Source organism: Cnephaeus nilssonii, assembly GCF_951640355.1.
Source record: "Cnephaeus nilssonii genome assembly, chromosome: 22".
Lineage (NCBI taxonomy): Eukaryota > Metazoa > Chordata > Mammalia > Chiroptera > Vespertilionidae > Cnephaeus > Cnephaeus nilssonii.
Window position 1 is genome coordinate 18300698 of NC_137093.1, and position 23137 is coordinate 18323834.

The 23137-nt window shown below is 41.7% G+C and overlaps 1 protein-coding gene across 4 annotated transcripts in view; it reads right to left on the bottom strand.

Moving 5' to 3' along the window:
• PRDM10 (PR/SET domain 10) overlaps positions 1–23137 on the bottom strand; it is a 76405-nt gene that overhangs the window by 46368 nt on the left and 6900 nt on the right. Inside the window, exons 1-2 of one of the 4 annotated variants that reach the window (XM_079762778.1) lie at positions 12573–12620; positions 2012–2193 (exon numbers count right to left, since the gene is read on the bottom strand). In XM_079762778.1, the coding sequence (XP_079618904.1) occupies positions 2012–2080 (69 nt within the window). In that variant the 5' untranslated portion in view covers positions 2081–2193; positions 12573–12620. Of the gene's footprint in view, positions 1–2011; positions 2194–2951; positions 3074–4656; positions 4743–12572; positions 12621–23137 lie in introns of those variants that run through there. The other 3 variants (XM_079762776.1, XM_079762777.1, XM_079762775.1) reach the window with 3 other exon arrangements.

Sequence of the window (23137 nt, forward strand, 5' to 3'; positions counted from 1 at the left end):
CAAGGCTGCACTGGAGGCATGTCAGTAAATTTTTGCTGAATCAAGGACTGTAACAGAATTCCTGGCCCGCTAGATCAACACACAGAAAGTCCTAACCAAGTCCTTTTAAGGGGTTCTGGACAACGTTTCAGTTGTCAACAGGGTAAATAATTTCCCATCTACCAAGAACTAAAGCAGAAATTGAATTTCCTAAAATGTTTTCTGAGCAGTCAGCTTCAGAGGTTTGAATTCTGGAAGGCTCGGGTTTGGCACACCGCCTGAGTCTGATATTGAAGGTACAGAAGCAGATGGCCAGGCACACTTTTGGGAGAGAAATAATTTATGTGCTGATACTAAAGCTGATCACTCATAGAATGGAATCCTTACTCTTATAGTAGACTCTCTTGTCTTTGGACCTAACTTTTTTCCTCCGATGGAAAACAGTAGAACCCAAAGATGACATAAGCTAATTTCATCCCCAGAAACCTAGAGAGCAAATGCAATCAGCACCACAGAAATAAAGCAAACTTCCACTTTTACACTAAGTGATCGGTCCAGCTTCTACATAAATTTAATTTGTCCACGAAGGTGCAGTTTATATATTGGAAGAATTAGGCCTATAACATACTTGTGCTGCACATTTAAGTGCTGCAAGATAATTTTGTGACTTAAGATTTGCCCATTTACATCAAAACCCTGCCCTGGTTTCAGTGGTTTAAAAAGCAAAAAAACATTTCCTCCTCCACTCGCTTCACCACTCGCCGTTCCGCTAACCCCGAGTCCGCAGCGGGGAGAGGCAGGGCTGGGCGGAGAGGGCGCAGTGAGGGAGGTGAGCTCTGCTGTGTGCTGCTGTCTGGTGACCCACGTGTGGGGACCCTGCCGTAACCACGTTTTCCTTTACTCTGTTCTTCAATAAACTACATTTCTGTTTATAAATAAAAGACATGGTAATATATAGCTGCATTGAAGTACCTTCAACATGGTTTCCATGAGAACAAAACAGCATTCTCGATGGCTCTGCTGGAAGCATCTCCAGAACGTTTTTTTTTAAGTATTCAGACTCAGACATTTAAATCATACCAGATGATCCATTTTATTCGCTGTAATGTTTATTATATTGTTTAAATTATATGTGTATATCTAAAGGTTTCAATAAACGTCCTCATTTTGATATTACTGTGGTCATGCCATTCAATGACAAATTAAATAAAAATTCTGTACTTATTATAATGCTGAAAAAGTAAGTGTTGTACTGTGGTCACATACAAAACCTGGCTCCCCAGACGCACACCAAGCATGCAGAGGGCCTGCCTTTGCCGGAAGGAGAGGGCACTGGGGCAGCAGTTTCAAAGGCAGAGATTGCAATCACTGGCTAAGTGACTAACCTCCAGAGCTACTGACTCAACGGGACAACTTTCAATTAGAGGTTTTCACTCCTCATTTGAAAAGAAAGAAAAGCCCCTCACTTTATAGACATACCTTGAACTTCGTTACTCGCAAAACAAAACAAAACCATATGCTAGATAACATCAAAGTAACACACTTTCACCCAGCCGGCGTGGCTCAGTGGTTGAGTGTCGACCTATGAACCAGGAGGTCATGGTTCGATTCCTGGTCAGGGCACACTCCCAGGTTGCAGGCTCGATCCCCAGTGGGGGGCGTGCAGGAGGCAGCGGATCCATGATTCTCTCTCCTCAATGATGATTCTATCTCTCTCTCCCTCTCCCTTCCTTTCTGACATCAATAAAAATATATTAAATTTTTAAAAAGAGAAACACTTTCAGCACCAATAACAAAATAACATGGAGGAGTGAGACAGACTGACATGAGCCGGGGAAAGCAGAGAAGCCGCGGGGTGGTAGTTCAGCCCCTCTGCATCGCACGGGCACGCACTGACGGCATCCGAGGTGCTGAGCCACAGCGGGTTCCTCGCCTCCGGCTCTGCAGGTCCGCTCCCTCCCGACTACTCACTACTGTAGGAAGCTGCTCTTTGGCTGTGGGCACATGTCCCCACGCCGGAGACCCCCTTCACCTGTGTGGCGCTCTCTTCGTGTTCGGCAGCCGCGGGCCACACGTGTGAGCTCTCATCTTTGGAATCCATCCTCTCCCTGGACAGCTCACGTCAGGGCACCTAGAGCAGCATGGGCCGGGGGGCAGTCACCTGTCTACCACGCAGGTGTTCATGAAGGACGAAGGGATGTCTCTGCGAGGTGCCTGCAGAGAGAGAGGAGAGGAACCAAGGCTTTAAATAGATGAATACATTTTAATAAATTATCATTTCAACCACCAAGAGAGAAAAATAAAACTCTGTAAAAGAGAACACCTGGGCAAAAAAAAAAAAAAGGTAAAAGAGAAATTTGTTTTATAATTATGCAATGTCTTGCATGCTTGCTATGTTCTAGGCACATGTGATATAATGTAACCCTCATCAAAAAGACTTAAGGAAGCCCAGTCTGCTGGCATTGCTCAGTGGTTGAGCATTGTCCTACGAACCAGGAGGTCACAGTTCGATTCCCAGTCAAGGCACATGCCCCAGTTGTGGGCTTGATCCTCAGTGTGGGGCGTGCAGGAGGCAGCCAATCAATGATTCTCTCTCATCATTGATGTTTCTCTCTCTCTCTCCCTCTCACATCCTCTCTAAAATCAATAAAAATATTTTTTTAAAAAAAATACTTAAGGCAGTTCTCTTAGTTCCGATTAGGAGAATGAGGTTCTAAATGCAGGTAGTGATGGTTCACACCCACGTCTGACTGCGCACAGCCCCAGCCCCCCCTTCCACACCTGCTTAGACACTGAGTTCCCATACCACCTACTGAAATGAACAGCAGAATAACAAAAGTTACAGAACGAGGGAAAAATGGCAGGCAGAGGAGGCTCAACTTTCTGGGCCCCCACTGGGCGAGTGCAAGTATAAACTGTGTTTCCCATTTAGTCAGTACAGGAGTGATGAGTGAACAAATCAAACGCCTTACCGAACATCAACAGGCACTGAGTCTGCCTCCTGAAACCTTATTCTTTTCCAAAACAGGCATTTTAGGGAACTCAGTCGTCCCGTTAGATGATGATAGAATGCTGACATTTTACAAGCCCGTGGGATTGCTATTTAATAGGGCTCCGGGGCAGCTGTGCCTGATAAACCGCCTCCCGCCACCCCACCAAAGAGGCCTGTGTAGACAGGAAACGTAAATCTGCCCAGAACACCATCGAACTAAAGGTAAGAAAGGCCACGGGCCAACATCCAGCCAGAATTTTCTTTCTTGCTAGTGATGAAGAGGACCAAAATTTTGCCTTTTGGGGTATTAATTTCAAAGTGGTTATTAAGAAACAAAAGGCTCAGAAAGGACCTTTGACCCTCTCTCTTCCTGCCTAAGAGACTGAGATGGAGAGACCCACTCCAGGAAAGGAACCTTGGGATGCTCGCCTTACCTAATTTGATTTAATATGGTAAATGGCAGGGCGCCAGGCAGAGGCCTCTGAGCGAGATACCCAGGGCCCCACTGTTTCTGAGGTGCCTCGAAAGAACTGCCCTGCCCTGTGTGCTCAGCTCTTCCTCAACTACAGGTAAACGGCCTGCTCTCACTTCTGAAATCTAAAACCCCGCCCAACCCCTTTCTCTCCTTTGTCCAAAATGTCATACATACCCAATGTTGCCTCGCTGTCCTTGAAATGTTCATGCTTATGTGAATTCCCTGTGCACGTATATTAAATTTTTTCTTTTCCCCTGTTCATCAAATCTCTTAATTTGATTATTAGCCCAGCTAGAAACTCTTAGCAGGTTCTGTTACCTCCCACCATGGAAACAAGCTGAGAAGGACATTCTAAGACTACACATGCTCCAAACTCCGAACCAGATTAAGGCCCAAAGAAGAAAGAAAGAAAAGATGCACTAACATCCAACGTCTGGGCCTGACTCAGACACACAGGAACTGCTAAGTCCAAGCTGCGGGGCAGGCTCTGTGAGCCATGGAGGAGCCTGTTCCCCGCACCTCAACACCACCATCCTCACCGCCCCCACGCCCTCCCACCACTATGCTCACCCTGAAAGCACCCCACTCTGCTCTCCACCAGGGACCATGTGCACCAGCAGGTGAATGCATCAACAACGGGACAGAGGGAACTTTCTGAAGAAATGGAAAGGTTCTACATCTTGTATCTGAACTGCAGTAGTGGTTACATGGGGAATAATGTGTCCAAAGTAAAAACAAATAAACAAAAAAACATTTTTAATTAAAATATGTGAATTTTATCATGTATAAGTTATCTATAATAATAAAGGCATAATATGATAGACCAGACAGCCAAACAAACTTCTGGACGTCCTTCCAGACATCCTTCCGGACAACCTTCTGGACAAAACCAGGGCTGCGAGGGCCAAAGCAAGCCGCTGCGGCTGCAAGGGCCGAGACTGCAAGGGCCAAGGCAAGTCACCGCGGCCGCGAGGGTCGAGCCCCTTGCACGAATTTCGTGCATCAGGCCTCTAGTAGCCTAATAAAGTTAGTTTTTAAAAACTTCTTATAAACAGCACTATTTAAGCAGATATTAAAAGATATTTAGGATGAGTTGTACAATATGTTCATTATATCACAACAAAGCTGTTAAATAGTTTTTTAAAAGGAACAAAAATATTAAGAAACATAGGAGAAAATATCAATGATAATATAAAGAGTTGGCCCTCACCCAAGTGGCTCAATTGGTTGGGTGTGGTCCCATGCACCAAGGGGTCACCGATTCCATTTTGGGTTAGGGCACGTGCCCGGGTTGGGGGCTTGCAGGAGGTAGCTGGTCGATGTTCCCCCTCTCTATCTCCCTTTCCCTTCCTCTTTTTCTAAAATCAATAAAAATATTTTTAAAAGAAATAAATGTGGTACATATATACAATGGAATACTCTCTCCTTCTCTCTCTCTCTCTCTCTACCTGAACTATTTGAGAGTAAGTTGCAGATACAATGCCCTTTTACTACTAAATTCATGCTTATTTCCTAAAAATGGGGACATTTTCCCACGTAACCACAGTATTCATATCAAAATCAGGACATTACCAGTGAAACAGTACTATTACCTAATTTACAGACCTTCTTCAAAAGCTGCCAATTGTCTTGCCCTGGTTGGTTTGGCTCAGTGGATAGAGCCTTGGCCTGTGGACTGCAGGGTCCCAGGTTCCCACATATTCCAGTCAAGGGCACATGCCTAGGTTGCGGGCTCGATCTCCAGTGGGCACTGTGCAAGGGACAGCCAATCAGTGATTCTCTCTCATCCTCATTGATGTTTGTATCTCTCTCTCCCTCTCCCTTCCTTTCTGAAATCAATAAAAATACATATATTTTTTTAAAATTTGCCAATTGTCTAATTAATGTGCTTTGCAGAGGAAGAAACAACCTCTCCTATCGCACACAGTGCACAGACCTGTCACGTCCTCCAGTCCCCTCTGGTCTGGAACAGTCCCCGGGCTTCCTTAGTTTTCCACGACCTTGACATTTTTGAAATGCACAGGCTATTTATTTTTCAGAATGTGTCTCAACTTGAGGTAGTCTGCCATTTCTTCATGGTCACATTCAGAAGCTCTATTTTTAGCAGGAACACCACAAAAAAAAGATGTGTCCTTCATATACAGGAATTTGAGAGTTTTTTCCAACTCGGTTCATCGATTGCACAAATACTCAAGTGCATACTACGCTAGGCACTGGATGTGATGAGGATGAAGGCAGGCTTATCCCACGCACTAATGAAACACACAAGCCCAGAGTGCCTTTCTGCATTTGTTTCAGTGCCCAGAAAGGTGCTTATTGTTGCTTTCATTTTAATCCTACTTATATCTTTTTTAATAGGCAATAAATTCAACCAACTCAAAATTCAAAAAGCACAAAAAGGTATGTACAGTAGGCAATCTCCCTACCTGGAATCCCCTAGCGACTCTTCAGAAGCACCTATAGGATCAATTTTCTGTCTATTCTTCCAAAGGTATTTTATGCATATACAAGCCAAAACATATACAACAGAGTGTCCCAAAAAATGCATACACACTTTAACAGCTGATAGCTGAAATTTGAAAATGAAATGCATTTTAATAAACAATGCCTTTATAATTATTCAAAGTGTATATATACATTTTGGGGGATACCTTTATACTCTTTGCCTCTCCAACCACATATTGCAAATAAAGCGGCATCTCTTCTACACCTTGTTTATTCCACCTAATACCATACTTTTTACATTGTTCCACATCCATACAGCATTTCCTCATTCTTTTTTTTAATATGTTTTTATTGATTTCAGAGATAGGAAGGAGAGGGAGAGAGGGATAGAAACATCAATGATGAGAGAGAATCATTGATCAGCTGCCTCCTGCATGCCCTCTACTGGGGATTGAGCCTGCAACCAGGGCATGCACGCTGACCGGAAATGGAACTGTGACCACCAGCTGGGTCCTCATTCTTTATTATAGCTGCATCATTTCATTGTAAGAATATATCACAATTTATTTAATCAATCTCATGTTGATAAACATTTAGGCTATTTCTAATCTTTTGCTATTACAAGCAACGCTGTGATGAACAACTTTGGACATATATCGTTTTACACATGTTAGTATCTTGAATTCTTTTAATCTCTGAGGGGAGACACTGAATCCGTTAAGTGGCTGTATGACTGTTCAATCATTATTAGTTTCTGAATGAGTTCCAACACTGGAGCTCATCTTCCCCTCCACCCCACCCCCCAAGCACGAGGGCCCTGAGGATACCCAGGGCAAGGGCTCAGTGGAGAGGCAGCAGTTAGTACAAGAGGGATAGTGGTTAAGAGCCTGGACTCTGACCTGGATTTGGGTAGCAATTCTCAGATTTAACCGACCCTAAATTCCTCTTTCTTTTCTGTAAAATGGGGACCATATGTTATTGAGAGAATGACATGAAATAATACATGTAAAATGCTTAGCACAATGTCCGCTATAAAATAAATACTCACAAATTAGCTTTTTTAAAAACGATATTCAATCATATTGCATTTTTCTGACTAATGGTCTGCCTCCCCATCTCAACTCTAAGTTCTTTCAGGGCAAGGAATGTGTTTGCTCACGACAGTAACTAGACCTGGCATGGGACAGGTGTATGGAGTGGTTTAAAGGTATCACCATGTGCAGTGGGAAAGAGAAGAGGCCACCCAATCCCAGCCACAGCCTTCAGGAATGACTTCTCCAAGGTGAAACTTAAGGATTAATGGGAGCAAGTAAGCAGAAATGGGAAGGGACAGACTGAAATATCTTTGTTCTAATTCTACCAAAATAAGGAAGTAGATACTACATGACATAAAATTCCATCAGGCAAGGAAAAGGGGAAATTACTCCCTAGCAGATGTGGAGCAGAACAGAACAGTTAATATATGCATAGGAAAGTCTGTCAGTAAAATTTAGCAATAAATTTTGCCCACCATTTTGCAAAAAAAAAAAAAAAAGAAAGAAAAAGAAAACTGCCCACAATAGCAGTTCCCAATAATTTTAGAATACTGTTAGCAAATAAGGAAGCCCAAGATGGTGAAACCCTTTAATTCAAGAAGTGTCTAGAATCCAAAACAGAGATACAGCATATACAGTTAGTAGTTCCTGTTCTTTAAGACATAGTTATAAGGCCTACTGAGCTCCTGTAACTAGTAAACTAAAACACCAGCATGACATTCTGCAATTATTGTTTAAAAATTTGTTCAAGAAAACTGAATTCTAAGCATGACTCCACACTAAGTAACTCATTTAAATCCTCTAGCATCAGTGTCCTCATCTCCAAAATCTATAATAATAAAAGCGTAATATGCTAATTAGACAGGACAGCTGAACAACCTTCTGGACGTCCTTCCAAACGACCTTCCAGATGAAGCCACAGCTGCGAGGGCCAAGCCCCTTGCACGAATTTCGTGTATCAGGCCTCTAGTAAGAACATAAAATGCTTTCTAATGCCTATCCTGGCCTTAAGCTTAGATGGTAAGCAGTGAAGTAGAAAATCTGCAGAATCTGAATTGAATCCTGGCTTCCAGACTGTCTCTATTGCTCACTAGTTATATAACCTTGGCCAAATCACTTAAACTCTCAATATCACCACATGTAAAATGGAGATAATAATTGCCTCCTCGAGTTATGGTGTTATTCACATGATATATGTGAAAATGCTAGGTACAAGATCTGGCATATAGTAGTGCTCAAATACATCAATTTTTATAAGAGCTTATAAGAGGTTCAGAATTTTCAAAACATTTCATATTTTTAAAACCTCACAATGTGTCAAATAACAAATGCCCTGGACATGAACTTCCTTTATAGTAAGGCTTGCCGTATTTGTTTTCCTTTTTAACGACACAATTTATAAAACCCTGTGGATCTTTGTTTTTCCATCTGTAATTTTTATTATTTTACTTTTCAATTACAGTTGACATTCAGTATTGTTTTTATACTAGTTTCAGGTGTAAAGGAGCCCTGTTTATCAGGATTTATAGAAGATGGGAGGTAGCATCCGGGAACTACCTCAGCGCTGTCCACCAGGCTGGTGCTGACGGGCTCCACTAGCTAGGGATACACTTCCACTGCTCACCCAGTTGCCTCTTTTGCAGACCTGAAAGAACTAGAGAACCAAACTACGTGTGGTCTAGAAAATGGTCACCCACATTCCGTTCTTTCACCCATTGTCCAAAATGTTACAACTATTTCCAAGAAGAGGTCATGCTTGCCTTCTATCCTCTCTAATGACTTTATTCAACAAATATTTATTAAGAAACTTAGCATTGTCAGGTACTGTTCTAGACCCTTAAAAAACATTAGTGTATTAGAAAAAAAAAGATACTTGCCTTCTTGAAGCTTCGAGTCTAGTTATTTTTTTTTCTTGAATAGTGTTGTACAGTTGAAAGTATGAGCTTTAGAATCAGACCTATCTGGATTCTACGCTTCCAGACCTACCAAGTGCTTAATGGGTGCAATGTCAGTAAGCCACAAACTGAGCCTGGATATCCTCATTTGAAAATCTCAATTGTCGTCCTAGCTGGTTTGACTCAGTGGATAGAGTGTTGGCGTGCAGACTGAAGGGTCACAAGTTTGATTCCAGCCAAGGACACATGCCCGGGTTGTGGGCTCTATCCCCAGTGTGGGGCATGCAGGAGGCAGCCAATCAATGATTCTCTCTCATCATTGATGTTTCTATCTCTCTCTCCCTCTCCCTTCCTCTCTCTGAAATCAATAAAAATATATTTAAAAAAGAAAAAGAAAATCTTAATTGTCTGCCCAGGCTGATGGTTGTAAGAATAAACAATCTGGCCCTAGCCGGCTAGGCTCAGTGGATAGAGCATTGGCCTGTGGACTGAAGGGTCCTGGGTTCGATTCCTGGTCAGGGCACATGGCCCAGGTTGTGGGCTCAATCCCCGGTACTTCTAAACATTTTAGAGCTTGATGGGTCAAGCACGTTTTATGTTTAATTTTAGCATGAACTACAACACTCCTCTGCCCTTGAGCTGCATTCCTACATGCAGTGAAGTGGGTATGCTAGAGCCACACACCTGGATTCCAATCCTGGCTCCACCCCTGACCTACAGATAACCTTGCACAAATTACCTAACTGATCTATGTCTCAATATCATCATCTGAATATGGTGACAAGAATAGGCTGTACTTTAGAGTTGTAAAGAGGAATAAATGAGTTAATATTTTCAAAGTGCTTGAACAGAATCTATGTTATGATGAGCATTTTATATGGTAAATGAAAAAATGATATGGGTCAATTCTGAGACACAAATTTAAAATGGTAAACAAGAAGAAACTAGTGGGAAGAGAGAAGGGAGTGTAAAAAGAAAGAGAAGAAAAGAGAAATTTAATGAAGAAACAAAAGGAGATAGAGTATTCTAGAAGAGAACATAAGATTGGGAGGAAATGAGGTAGGAGGACAAAAGGAATAGAGTGGGGGAGTCTAAGAAAGCAAGAACTAAATAAGCACAAGAGGAGTGAGGGGGAGAAGGGAGAGAATAAGAGTAAAATAAATGGGAAAAATGAAATAGATTGCTCTAAGCTAACTGGATAAGAATTGGAAGTACAGGTAGAACAATCTACAATATGATTCCCATGAGAAAGATTTCCCAGGTAAATAAACTCAACAATTACAGTTGGGGTTTAGGAAGGGGACACCTATTAGGCTCCCACCATGATGGGACTCTCTCATCGTTGATGTTTCTACCTCTCTCTCCCTCTCCCTTCCTCTCTGAAATCAATAAATAGATGTATTTTTTAAAAAACAGTTACTAGTAAATGGTAAATTTTATTGTATGCATATTTTACCACAATAACAAAATTTCACATTAAAACATGCTGTAGATGACCCTCATAGTAACCGCCAGCCCACCCCACCATGTGGAGATGGGACTTCACTGGTCCCTTTCCCATTGCAATCATCAATAAACCCCATGGCCACACAGAGCCCCTATGCTTCACATTCACAAAGAACCCTGACTCCACTGGTCCATCCTCTGCCCAGCCAAATAAGCCTGTGCTGTCCCTGTCATTACTGCCATCACTTTCAGCTCAGGTCAAAAGAGCTAATCTCTAACACACCCACTCCTGAAAGCCAATCAACTGGTCTTGTAGCAGGGTAGCTACCATATAAAGCATCCTACTACGTGCCAGATTGTTCACATCCTACTATGTGAACAATAAATAGCAGCGATTGCTATTATTTCCAATGTCCTGTCAGACCTCAGTTTCATTCTTCCCACTTCTTAGGTACAAATACCTCACCCACATAAGTTACCTCTAAGACTCTGGGGGTCAGGGGAGTAGAGGAGACAAAGACAGGAGGATATGAAGGAAGGTCCTTATCCAATTCACTTTCCAGTTAAAGGCCCAGTCACCGAAGGCTGCCCTGTGGACCTATTTCAACTGCTCCTTTTTCCCCACCTCCCAGTTCCTAACTCACAAACCCTCGGGTTCTGGTTCTGGGTTTATTTCCTGGATCTCTGACTCCAGACCTGATCCATCTTGGGTTTCACTCCACACTTTTTAGTGCAAGGCTTGGGAGACTCCCGACCCCACTGGCCGTGGAACCTACCACAGAGCACAGTCCTCTGGTTCTGGCACTGAGCCCTTGGGTGGACGAGGGAAGACAATGAGGCCAGTCACCGGGGCAGGAGCTAACATGTAGTGGATGCCTACTGCGTGCCAGACACTGGTCCAACCAATTAACACTTATCAATCATTTAATTAATGTAATGCCCACAATGACCCAATTGTTTAAAACTCATATCCTCACAATTCAGAAAACTAAAGGGTACAAAATCATAAACGAGTGCTCTGCTGTCACGTGACTGAGAGGTTACATTAAATTTGAGAGCTTCAAGTATTACGTTCACTCACTTGGAATGGCAAGTAGAGATTTAACATTTAACTGATTTCTAGAACAAATAGTTTTAGAAGAGAAAAGAAAAAATACTGAACTTCGTTCTAAAAGGTGAACAGGAACTGGCAGCGGAAGTAGCAATGAACAAATAACAAAATTATACAAATTTCAGCACAAATTCCCCATTGTTGCTGAGAAGGGGAAGCCCAAATAACCCCTGACATAAGTTTCTCAATTTAAAAAATTCACAACCAATTATTAGCATTGAAAAAAAGTGAACCTGGGTAGCTAAAAGCAACAACACTTTAACCCAGCCCGGGAAAGGTTTCAGCCTTCGGAAACCTACTTGCTCTTCACCTCGGTGCTGTGGGAGGGCTGATGCACTGTCGTTCCCCATTTCACCGAGGGGGAAGTGACTGCGGAGAGGTGACGGCATCTGCCCACAGTCGTGGGTCTGGTCAGCCTGAGGTCACTGTTTGTCATCTTACCCTACCGTGACCCAAAGCGAAGAGCGACTGGAAACCACAAATGAGGGTGGAGTATTAGGACTAAAATATTTTGTTAGTTCCACTCAGAAGCAAAATAAACACCATTTTAGTTAGGGGAAATATGCCGAAGGACCTGAAGATTTCTGGGAAAGTAAACAAACAGGGAAGCCAGGCTTTCATAAAGGCTCTCAACAAATTTTAAAAATGGTAACAGAAAGCCTTTGACTGGGTCCCCCCCAAAAAATGTTTTCGATTAGGCCATGATGGATTCAGAATATTTCCACATAAACAGAGAGATCCAAAGGGAAAGGTTAAGAATGAAAAAAAGTGATCTAATGGGGTCCTCCAGGTATTTCTACTGTCGCCACTCACATTTAACATTTGTTTTCAATATTAATAAAGCAAACAATGAGATGCTCAAGATTGCAGAAAAACTCCAGATAAAATCATATGCCACTGGAAAAAGAACTCCAGAAAAAACACTTCAGAAAATGGGTAACGTAAACAGGCAATGGCAGATACATTTCAGAGTAAGCAGCACTTCTAATAGCATGAGACTGAACTATTCCGTTACAAAGAACTATTATAGAACGTAGCCTAAAGAAATCTGCCTAATTTGTTTCTGGTCATCATCAAGGATGATACCAGAAGAGAACTGAACTAAGGTTCAAATTAAAAAAATAAGCAGATTAGAAAACAAGGGCGACCAAAGCCTGCAAGAAATGAAGCCATCAAGCCGGTCTGAAACAGTGACCTTGGCCTTCTTTTCCTCTTGATGTGTGTCCCTTTGCCCTTCCACTTCCCAGGCAGAAATCTTCACCGCACAACGATTCCTCCTGCTGTCCTCGTGCTCAAAAGGACTTCAGAGACTGTGAACGAAAGGTTTTCCTCTGTGAAAGAAGGTTCTTCGCCTGGTCGGGATTGTGCGCTCCTTCCTTCTGCCTCAAAGAGGCACGCAGGCCAGTGCTTCCTCACGTCAGCCCAAGAAAGCTTTCTTTTTTCTAGTTCAGATAAGAACATTTCATGTACCGAGACACAAAGGCTGATCCTCCCACCCTATCTGATAGTTAGGAATGCATGGGAACCCCATCAAGTCCCTGAAAGAGCTCTCCGCACTGACCCAAGGGAAAGAACCTGGGCTCACAGCCTTGTTGGGGGTCTTGGCCTGAGGATTCTACATTAACCCTTGAGTGTTCAAAAGGAGCCAGCACTGAGTGCCGTTCTAGAGAAGGATAAACCCTGATGCCTGCCTTTCCTTCTTGCAAAGAACGCTGGTTGGCTGGGAAAACGGGAAGGCCATTTCAAGGAGAAATCTATCAGGAGGCCTCCACTCGACTCTCCCAGGACTGTAGGTACAAACCTCAAAGCTGCAGAGTGTATCGCAGGCAAAACCATACAAATCACTGGTGCCCGGCCTGCGAGATGCTCACAAAGTGAATGGATGTGCATCAAGGAACAGACCACCAGCGGCCCCTGGCAGCCTCAGGGCGCCTCTCCCAGGGGCACCCACACCTTCCCTCCCCTGGCGGCTGCAGAAGGGCAGGCACCGCATCCCGGAGCCCCCTGGAGCTGACCTGGACGGCTGTCAGTCCCTGTAGACTAGAAGAGTAGGCCTGCTCCTGGGTTTGACCTTCTAGGGCTGACAACAGATTCTGAGGGGTTTCAAGGAGCCCCTTCCTTGGTGGACCCTAATTCCAGTTTTGGTCTTCCCAGCCAAAAATATTGTTATTCAAATGTAATTCTCCTGACTTTGAAATTAAATGCGTTAAGTTAAATATTCCTTCTACATACATTACAATGGAGTCTCACCAAAGACCAACCTCTCCACTTGGCTGCTCCAGAGCGGGAGCGGCCTTCTGGTCCCCCCAGGGCTCCACCGGGAGTCCTCTGCAGCGTCACTTTCTCCCTCCCTCCTGGAACGTTCACATCAGCAAGTCTGCATAATATCTCCTACCTTTATTTTCATTTTACTGATTATCTATTTATTAAAATTTTAAAGTGTGTGCTTTTCTAGACATATATTTCAATAAAATGTTTACAAGCAAAACCTTTCCCTTGAACCCACCCTCCTGTTCACCCAGGACACTACCTGCTCATTCTCACACAATAAAAGCTCAAGCTCTATCTACAGTCCACCTGCCTTCCTCACCGCACTTTCCCTCCTCGGCCCTCCCGCTGGGCTTTGGTCTCCCACGAGACTGCACTTTTTATATGTCTATTGCCAAGTCCAAGGCTCACAGGGAGGCTGCCATCTTACTTAACCTCTCTCCACAACATCCACACCCTCCTTAAAACTCTCTCTCCTGCCCTAACTGGTTTGGCTCAGTAATAGAACCGATGCCTGCAGACTGAAGGGCCCTAGGTTTGATTCCGGTTAAGCGCATATGCCTCAATTGCGGGCACATCCCCAGTGTGTGTGTGTGGGGGGGGGGGGTTGCAGGAGGCGGCTGATCAATGTTTCTCTCTCATCGATGTTTCTAGCTCTCTGTCCCTCTCCCTCCCTCTCTGTAAAAAATCAATAAAATATATCTAAAAAAAAACCCTCTCCCTCTCCTAACACGTGCTGGGAAGCTTCCCTGGTGTCCTCCAATCTGGGGCAGCTCCTGCACAGCCTCCTCCCGGCCTGACCTCTGGCTGCGCTGCCCGCTGGCTCCGTCCCTGCTCTCCTCTTTTCTGCGTCCACTCCTCCGAGCACATTCCAGCCCTTGAGCTTTTTGCAGGAGCTCCACCTGAATGCTTATCACATCCTCCTCCACGTTCAGCTCTGAGAATCAGTGTTACCCCCTCAGCAGGCCTTTCCTGTCCACCCTCCCTCACATTACTCTCCTTTAATACTGTGCAAAGTGCTTATCATCAATTAAGTGATGCATACAGTTGTGCATTGTCTTCTTCCAATCCTACCCCCATGGTCACGTGAGAGCACCCTCACCCTCAGCACCTAGAACCGTGCCTGACACCCTGGCCATCAACAGCTGTTTCTTGAATGAATGTATGCTACCGTCTTCTCCTGCCTTAGGAAGAAATCTGTTACTTAACCAAATCCCTTAGGATGAATTCTCATAAGTAAAAAATGTACTACCATGTAGAAGGGTGATGCACACTGCTTTCCCAATTAAGAAACCAGGTGTATATATACATATGACTTCAATGTTTGTAAATGAAGTTTAATGAGCAGGAAAGAAAAAACACACACTGAGGGAGACATGCAATTTATACATGACGTCATCTAGTACATAAACTAGCACATCAGAATATTCTGAAAGAACTTGAACTGATGCCAACTACACTGTTGCAAAAGGTACACGGAACGCATCAGCTCCCCGGGTACACAAAATCAAAATCAGTCCCTGAAAGTGCAAAGAATACACTGTAAGCCAAATATGGTATCAGAAGAAATTCTCTGAGAAGTCAAGGGGTATGTCTTGATGTATGATGTACAGTTTCTAAAGCTGCCACATCCATGATCTTATGTCATGCCATGACAATGCTGTAAGATTAGCTCAAATATTACCATCGCCATTACACAGATGAGTTGAGCTCATAGTGGTCAAAAAGCAGGCTCAACTTGGCACAGCCAAGGTCAGTGGTAGAGCAGTTCTGGGAATAGAATTCATATCTCGCTCTTCCCCAAAGGCCTCCAACCTGCTTTAGTTAACAGGATGGGCAGAAGTTCAGAAATGACCATGGGAACTGTTGGAAATAACACATAAACATGTTACATTCCCTCATGTAACAGGCCTGTGGTAAGCCCTTATGTAATGTCTGATGCCTTAACATGACCTTCCAGAAGCCTACTATTGATCAAACTTCCTCTTTTCCCACACCCAGTCCTGCCACATGAATGTGGATGAGAGGTAACCCAGCTGAGAGTCAGACTCTTCAGCCACTATCTACTTGCTACATGACTGGGAGCAAGCTAATTCACTTCTCAAGCCTTCATCCCCTCACCTATAAAATGGGAATAATAATTGTTCTACTCCCTGAGGCAGAACTATGACATCAGTGAAATAAAACCCCATACCTGGCACAGGTAAGTGTTTCAAGGAAACACTTGAAAATGTTCATTGTTGTGGTCCTTCGGGTTATTAATATAATTATTAATACACCCTAATAATTCATGTTCATTCCTAGAGTTAAAAGGAATGAACACTTGGGTTCTTTTTTCCCCCTTTTTAAGTATATTTTTATTACTGATAGTATTACAGATATCTCCCATTTCCCCTCCTTTACTCCCCTCCTCACAGCCCCTGCCCACCCCCCGAAGCACTTGGGTTTAGTACCTGCTATTGTGTAAGTAGAATATATTTGAAATTCAAATCATACAGATTGTAAACTCTCCACTAAAAATTTGTCCAGCTAAGAAAACGTACAGGATATTATAGCTTCAGAATAATTGCTGAACATCATTCCTATAGCCTGAATTTCAGCAAAATACTAATCTCTGAACATAACACTAGGCAACATTTGTTTTTAATCATCACCCAAGGATATGTTTTGTTTTAATTGATTTGAGAGAGAGAGAAAGGGAGAGTAGGAGAGAGAAACATCGATCATCTTCCATACTCGCCCTTACCAGGGATCGAACCCACAACCTAGGTATGTGCTCTGACCGAGAATTGAACCCGTGACCCCTCAGGTGCATGAGATGACAACCAACTAAGCCACACTGGCCAGGCCTAGGCAACTTTTTTTAAGCCATGTCAACTAACTATACAATACAGCCTTTGTTAAGGCTATTCTAATTTCTACCCTACTCATTTTTGTAGTATATTTTAATCTTCTCAATTCATTCAAAATTCTGATATAGCAGCAGATAATAGCAAGTGTTGGTGAGGGTGCAGAAAAACCAGACCCCTCATCCACTGCTGGTAAGAATGTAAAGTCTGGAAATTCCTCTAAAGGCTGAACATGTTACCAAATGACCCAGTGATCTGTCACCAGCTATAACAAACCAAGGGCAATAAAACCGTATGTTCACATAAAAGCTTGTACAAGAATGTTCACAGCACATTATTCATAATAGCAATAAAGTGGAAACAACCCAAAAGTCTATCAACTGATGAGTGGGTACATAAAACGGGGTACTATCCATATAATGGAATGTTATTAACCAAAAAAGAAAGAAATGAAATACCTTGAAAACTCTGTTCTCCTAAGTGAAAGAAGTTAGTCACAAAGGACCACATACTGAATGATTCCATTTATATAAAATATGCAGAACTGGCAAATCAATAAAAATAGAAACTGGGTAAGTGGTTGCATGGGAAATTGGGATGATATTAAGGGGTGGGGCATGGAGTTTCTTCTGGGATTATGAAAATCTTCTAAAATTGATTGTGGTGACAGTTGCAATAGATAGATAAAATTATACTTGTTGCTACTTCAATAAATATAAAAGCATTTCTGATTAAAACAGCTCAAGAACGTTTCAGAGACGAGAGAAATGCAGGCCATGCTCAGGGACTAGTAACTATGAGAGAAAAGCCTCAAACAGTAGCGAGGATGGGCCTGAAAGACTTCAAGTTGAAGTACTACAATTCCCATAGTTGTGTCAGAATCCCCTGGGGATCTGGGAGAAAGGCCGATGACAGTTGCAGAGGTCAAGGACAGAGCAGGAATCTTTGTTTATAAACCTCCCCAGGCGCTGCTGATGTCAGCCAGATCTGGCTAACTCTCCCACAATAAGGAAAGAAAAATATTTTCTCATGGCAAGAACACCTTTGGGAGAGTCATTCTGTAAGTAATCTGAGGGAGTGATTATAATGAGGCCAAGAACTGTTGTTCGTAAGCACTGGGCAAATGATTAGAGCCCTGAATTCTTACTCCAACTTAGTGGTAGTAACAGATGTTCATACACAAACCTTCAGTGCTCAAAGTCTTCACCTTAACAAATACTTTTATGTTACTGAGTAACACTTAGTAAGAATCCTTACACCTTTCTTAAAGACTTACCAGCCTGTGGTATTTATATGCCTGTGGTATTTATGCAAAGGCTGGGTGGCTGTGCACTGGGGTGGTCCTTCTTGCCAGCCCGTTTCCTCTCATGGCATTTGATTGTCCAACTTCCCTTCACCACATGACGACAAGGAGATCTGTTCCATATACTGATCAGGAATATTTTAAATAAGCTCTGTCTATCAATATGGTTTTATGAGGAACATTTGAAAACTGAAAGATTGATACAAATGACTCACCAAATAATATTGTCTATGTTTTTCGACTCTGCATGATGGATTTACATAGCTCCAGCACAGTTCCCTCCAGTTACCTTTTGGAACAGTGGCATGCATTTGCAAGACAAACAGCAGGGGTACACGTACAATCTGTGGCCCTGGCACACCTGCACGCAGAAAGCTATCTGGCCCACATATCTCGGGATCTGTTGCTGAACTAGCAATTGTGGTAACTAAATGGGCGACTTGCAAGTGGGTCTTCTGGGGCCTTTCGTACAGGTGGGTCTGGGTGATTAACTATGGCCCTTGACAATCACAAATACAACCTTAGTATAAGACACCGGATAATGTAATGAGGCATAATCTTAAGTATAAGCTGTTTCCTCAGTACACTTAAGTGCTTTAGCCCGGCCAGTATGGCTCAGTGGTTGAGCATCAACCTATGAACCAGGAGGTCATGGTTCGATTCCTGGGTTGCAGGCTCAGTCCCCAGTGGGGGGGGCGTGCAGGAGGCAGCCAATCAATGATTCTCTCTCATCATTAATGTTTCTATCTCGCCCTTTCCCTTCCTCTGTGAAATCGATTTTAAAAATATTTTTTTAAAAATTCAATTGCCTTAAAATGTTTTAATTGGAAAAAAGAATATTAAAATTGCTTAGAGGAAATTATTCTAGAACACAATTTTCATAATTTCACACTGTGCACATAACACAAAAGAAAACAGTGTAAGTACATGTTCACTCTACCTCAGACTCCTGAAACACACACAGCCTTTTACTCAGGAGACTGAACCATGGCACTGACCCAGGACTAAGGAGCAAACGGCTACTGGTTTGAAGTAATTCCCTTCATATCCCATTCACTCCCCCTGTGAAAGGGGAATGTGGGCTTCACCTTCTGTTCATCTTCAAAACCTCATTCCTCCACCTCAGTTCTTTGGTTGCTAAGTCCAATATGAAACACAGAAGTGTCTAAAGCAAGCATTTGATTAACAAGATGGTGAGCCTAGTCAGGCAGTTATTATTGCCTTCATTAAAAACTCTATCTTACTGGCATATAATGAAGATTTGTCATCGAAATGGAACCTCCTCCATCTTAATAAAACCGCTACAGCAGGCCAGCATCCACTAGTCTAATATTCAGAGTTGTCTTCTATAAGCCAGGATGTTTCTTAAAATGTTTTCTCAGTACAGAGGAATGGGAAAGTATTGGAAGGCAAGTAAAAGTTCTTTATCTGTATCCCTCTCCCTTCCTCTCTGTAAAAAATCAATAAAATATATATTTTTTTAAAAAGTTCTTTATCTGGACAACTGGGATAATGCCACCTGTATTACCTGATTCGCAGGCTCACTGTTAAGTTCAGTGGAATGCTTGTTACAGTATAGCACAATGGTATAGAGCAGAGATTTACAACCTTTTTCAGCTCGTGATATACATAAACTATTAAAATTCTGTGACACCAAAAAATAGATTATATTTTTTGCCGATCTGACAAAAAAAAAGTAGATATAATTTTGGTTCATTCACACCGAACTTTTATTGTTGTGTTGGCTGTTATTTTTTATTTGACAATCTAAGGGAAAAGAAGTCACTGCCCCTGACTAAACAGCCAGGCATTAACAATTCTTGCAACACACTGGTTGAAAATCACTGGTAGAGTGTATTACCAATATTAATAATTATTTAAATTATGATCACTACAGGCCAAGTATTAGATCATGAAGGTGTTTTATCCAGAAAAGTCTAATTTCCAATTAAGAGACATTTTTAATATTTTCACTATTAAAAAATTTATTTGGGAATAAGTATCTCTTAAGTGTGGGCAAGCATTCTCTCAACTGATATATTTCACTAGAAAACATGTACATTTCAACTTAAAATTGACAGAATTTTAAAACTATGTGATTGGCATTTTCTTCCATAAGGAAAGACAAAAATAATGGCATCCTGCTCCTGTTGAGAAATCTCAGCCTTATCTACTCTTTGCAAACACGTGCTGGTCCATTTCATGGTTGGATTCATTTGCAAATCCAGTGTAGGAGTTAAATGAGACCACAACATTAGAATCCCCTAATAGATGCAGCTCTTTGTTATAAAAATCAGCACAATCATAGTTCATCTGATTAAAAATGCATACTGTGGAAATTCAATGTCACTTAAGTACAAAACCAGTGAAATAGTGATAATTATAGCTATTGCCATTTATTGTGTACCTATCGCATGCCAGGCATTGTGAGCTGTACTGAGTACTGTATTTAAATACTCAGTGGGTCTCTAAATATTTAAATACGCAGATATCTTGAGTAATCCTCACAACCACCTAAAATTGTTCCTTGTCCAAGGTCATGGCACTGATAAGTGTCATTTGAACCCAAATTCTTTTTATTATCGAATTTAAATATCTTTTCCCTTCTCTGCAGGACAGCTCTCCTTCTAGGCAAAGCTGCCAAAACCCAAGCGTGGCTTGGACCTGCTGCTAATCCCTTGGTCTCCCACCAGCTGATGCAATCACCAGGCTAGGCTTGATCTCAGAGGAACCAGGGAAGGTTGTAATTTACCAGCCCGCAAACAGATTGAATTGGGCAAATTAGTCAATAGCCAGAGAGTTGGGGTAACTATAAACTTAAAGTGAAGGGTACCCATTTTAAAAATTCAAATAATTGTTTAAAAACACAACAATATTTATTAAATGCCTATTCTGTGCCTAGCATTGTTTTAAGAACTGAAAGCCAGACTGAATATTAAAATATTCAGCAGATGTACTCAGAAAATTATAAGAAACTGAAGAAGATACAAATAAGTGGAAGCATATACCGTGTCCATGGACAGGAAGAATTCACATCATTAAAATGTCCATACTACCCAAAGCTACCTATAGATTCAATACACTGCCTATCAAGATACCAATGGCATATTTCACAGAACTAGAATATTCCAAAAATTTATATGGAACCACAAAAGACCCCGAATAGCCACAGCAATCATAAGAAGAACCAAGTTGGAGGGATCACACTACCTGATATCAAATGATACTTACAAGTTCATAGTAATCAAAACAGTATGGTACTGGCATAAAAACAAACATATAGATTAATGGAACGGAATAGAGAGCCCAGAAATAAACTCATGCCTTCATAGTCAATTAATATTTGACAAAGAAGGCAAAAACATACAGAGGGGTAAAGAGAGTCTATTCAATAAACGGTGTTGGGAAAATTGGACAGATACGTGCAAACAAATGAAACTAGTCCACCTTCTTACATCATACACAAGAATAAATTCAAAATGGATAAAAGCCTTAAATGTTAGACTTGAAACCTGTGTAATTTTATTAACCAATGTCACCCCAATAAATTCAATAAAAAATAAATAAAATATTCAGCAGAGAGAAAATAAATAATATTTATTCACTGTTGTGGGGGAAAAAACAACAGAACAGCACCTAGCAGCCCTCAAATATTAACTGAATCAATTCATATCAGGAAAACTCATTACTCCAAATATTTTTTCTGATTCTCTCATGTGTGTGTATTTATCTAAGAGTGGAATCGCTGGGCTTTAAAAGAGTCTGCCTATCTTTGACTTTCTAGGTAATGCCAAATTATTTCCCAAAGTACTCAGACCAATGTATATTCCTACCAGCCAGGTATGACTGTTCCTATTGCTCAACAGCTTCAGGATTTGGTATTGCCACCACTACTTTAGGTGCACAGTAACACGGCACTATGGCTACCAGTTGCATTAACAAGGTTGAGCATCTTTCCGAGTGTTAGTTAGACATTTGGATTTCTCTTGAACAGGGTAAGTGCCTGTTCAAGACCCCTGCCCAGTCTTCTATGATTACAGGTAACATCTTATTTAAGAAACCCTTCTCTGTACTGAGGTCATGAGTTCTCCTATAATATAGGACCTATATTAACCTCTAAAGGGTTTCTTGTTTGCCTTTCATCTGCCATGCCTCCTGGGTCATAGATCAAATGTTTGAATATGTGTGGGACTGTTTCTGGACTCCTTGTGGGGTTCTATTGGCCTATTAGTCTATCCCGATGCCAATATCACACTGTCTTCATTATTATAGCTCTTATTGATCTCTAGTAGAGAGTTTTCCCAATTTCTATTTCTTTTTCAAGAATGTCTTGCCATTTATTGGGCCTTGATAAAAATGTTAATATTGGCTTGTCTAGTTTTGTTTTGTTTTTAATTTTCTGGGATTACATGAAATCTACAAGTCAGTTCCAAATAACTGGCCCCTTACAATATTGAATCTTCCAATCCTTAAACCAGTGTGCCTTTCCATTTATTTAGATTTGGTTTAAATAAATTATTTCTGTAACGGTCTTATACATATTTTGTTAGACTTAACTGTTGAAAAACCATGAATATGAAAAAATATATGATTTTTTTTAATGTATAAAAATATATCTTGATGAGATACCTAGGCTTTGTGAAGAGTCTATACAAATACTGAATATAAACTTTCTTAAAATTTTTAAATAAAACAAAGTTCACCAAAGCACAATTAATGCTACATAATTTAGTTTTAAATCTAGGGTTACTATTTTATAGATATGTCATATGTCATTTCAATAGGTTCAACATACTTGAGAAAACTTACATGTCACATAAACAAGTGTCCTAAACATCTATTGGCCATAGGTCCTTATTACTAATCAAGTTGTGAAATACATAAAACCCAGATTAATTTCAATTCATCAACTTCCAAGAGAAAAAGAAGCAAAGAGATGAATAAGAGTCTGAAATCTTACTAGCATCACACCATTGCCTGAGATTGAGAAATACAAATACCTTGCTCCTAGCCTTAGCTCCCACCACTCTCACATAATTCACTAAGCTTATGTCTCCTTTTTCTCATCCTATATAATAAAAGGGTAATATGCAAATTGATCCTAATGGGGGAACAATCAGAACAACCGCTCAACCAGTCACTATGAGGCATACTCTCGGTCCCTTTCCCCGGCCATCAGGCTCCTATCGCCCAATGGCGAATAGGGAACCGGGAGTGGGGGAGGGGGGGGGGCGGCGGGGACAGGGCCGGCTGCGGGCAGCCGAGGAAGATGGCCCTGGATCGCAGGCCAAGCCTAGAGACTGTACCTGTGCATTAATTTCGTGCACTGGGCCTGTAGTT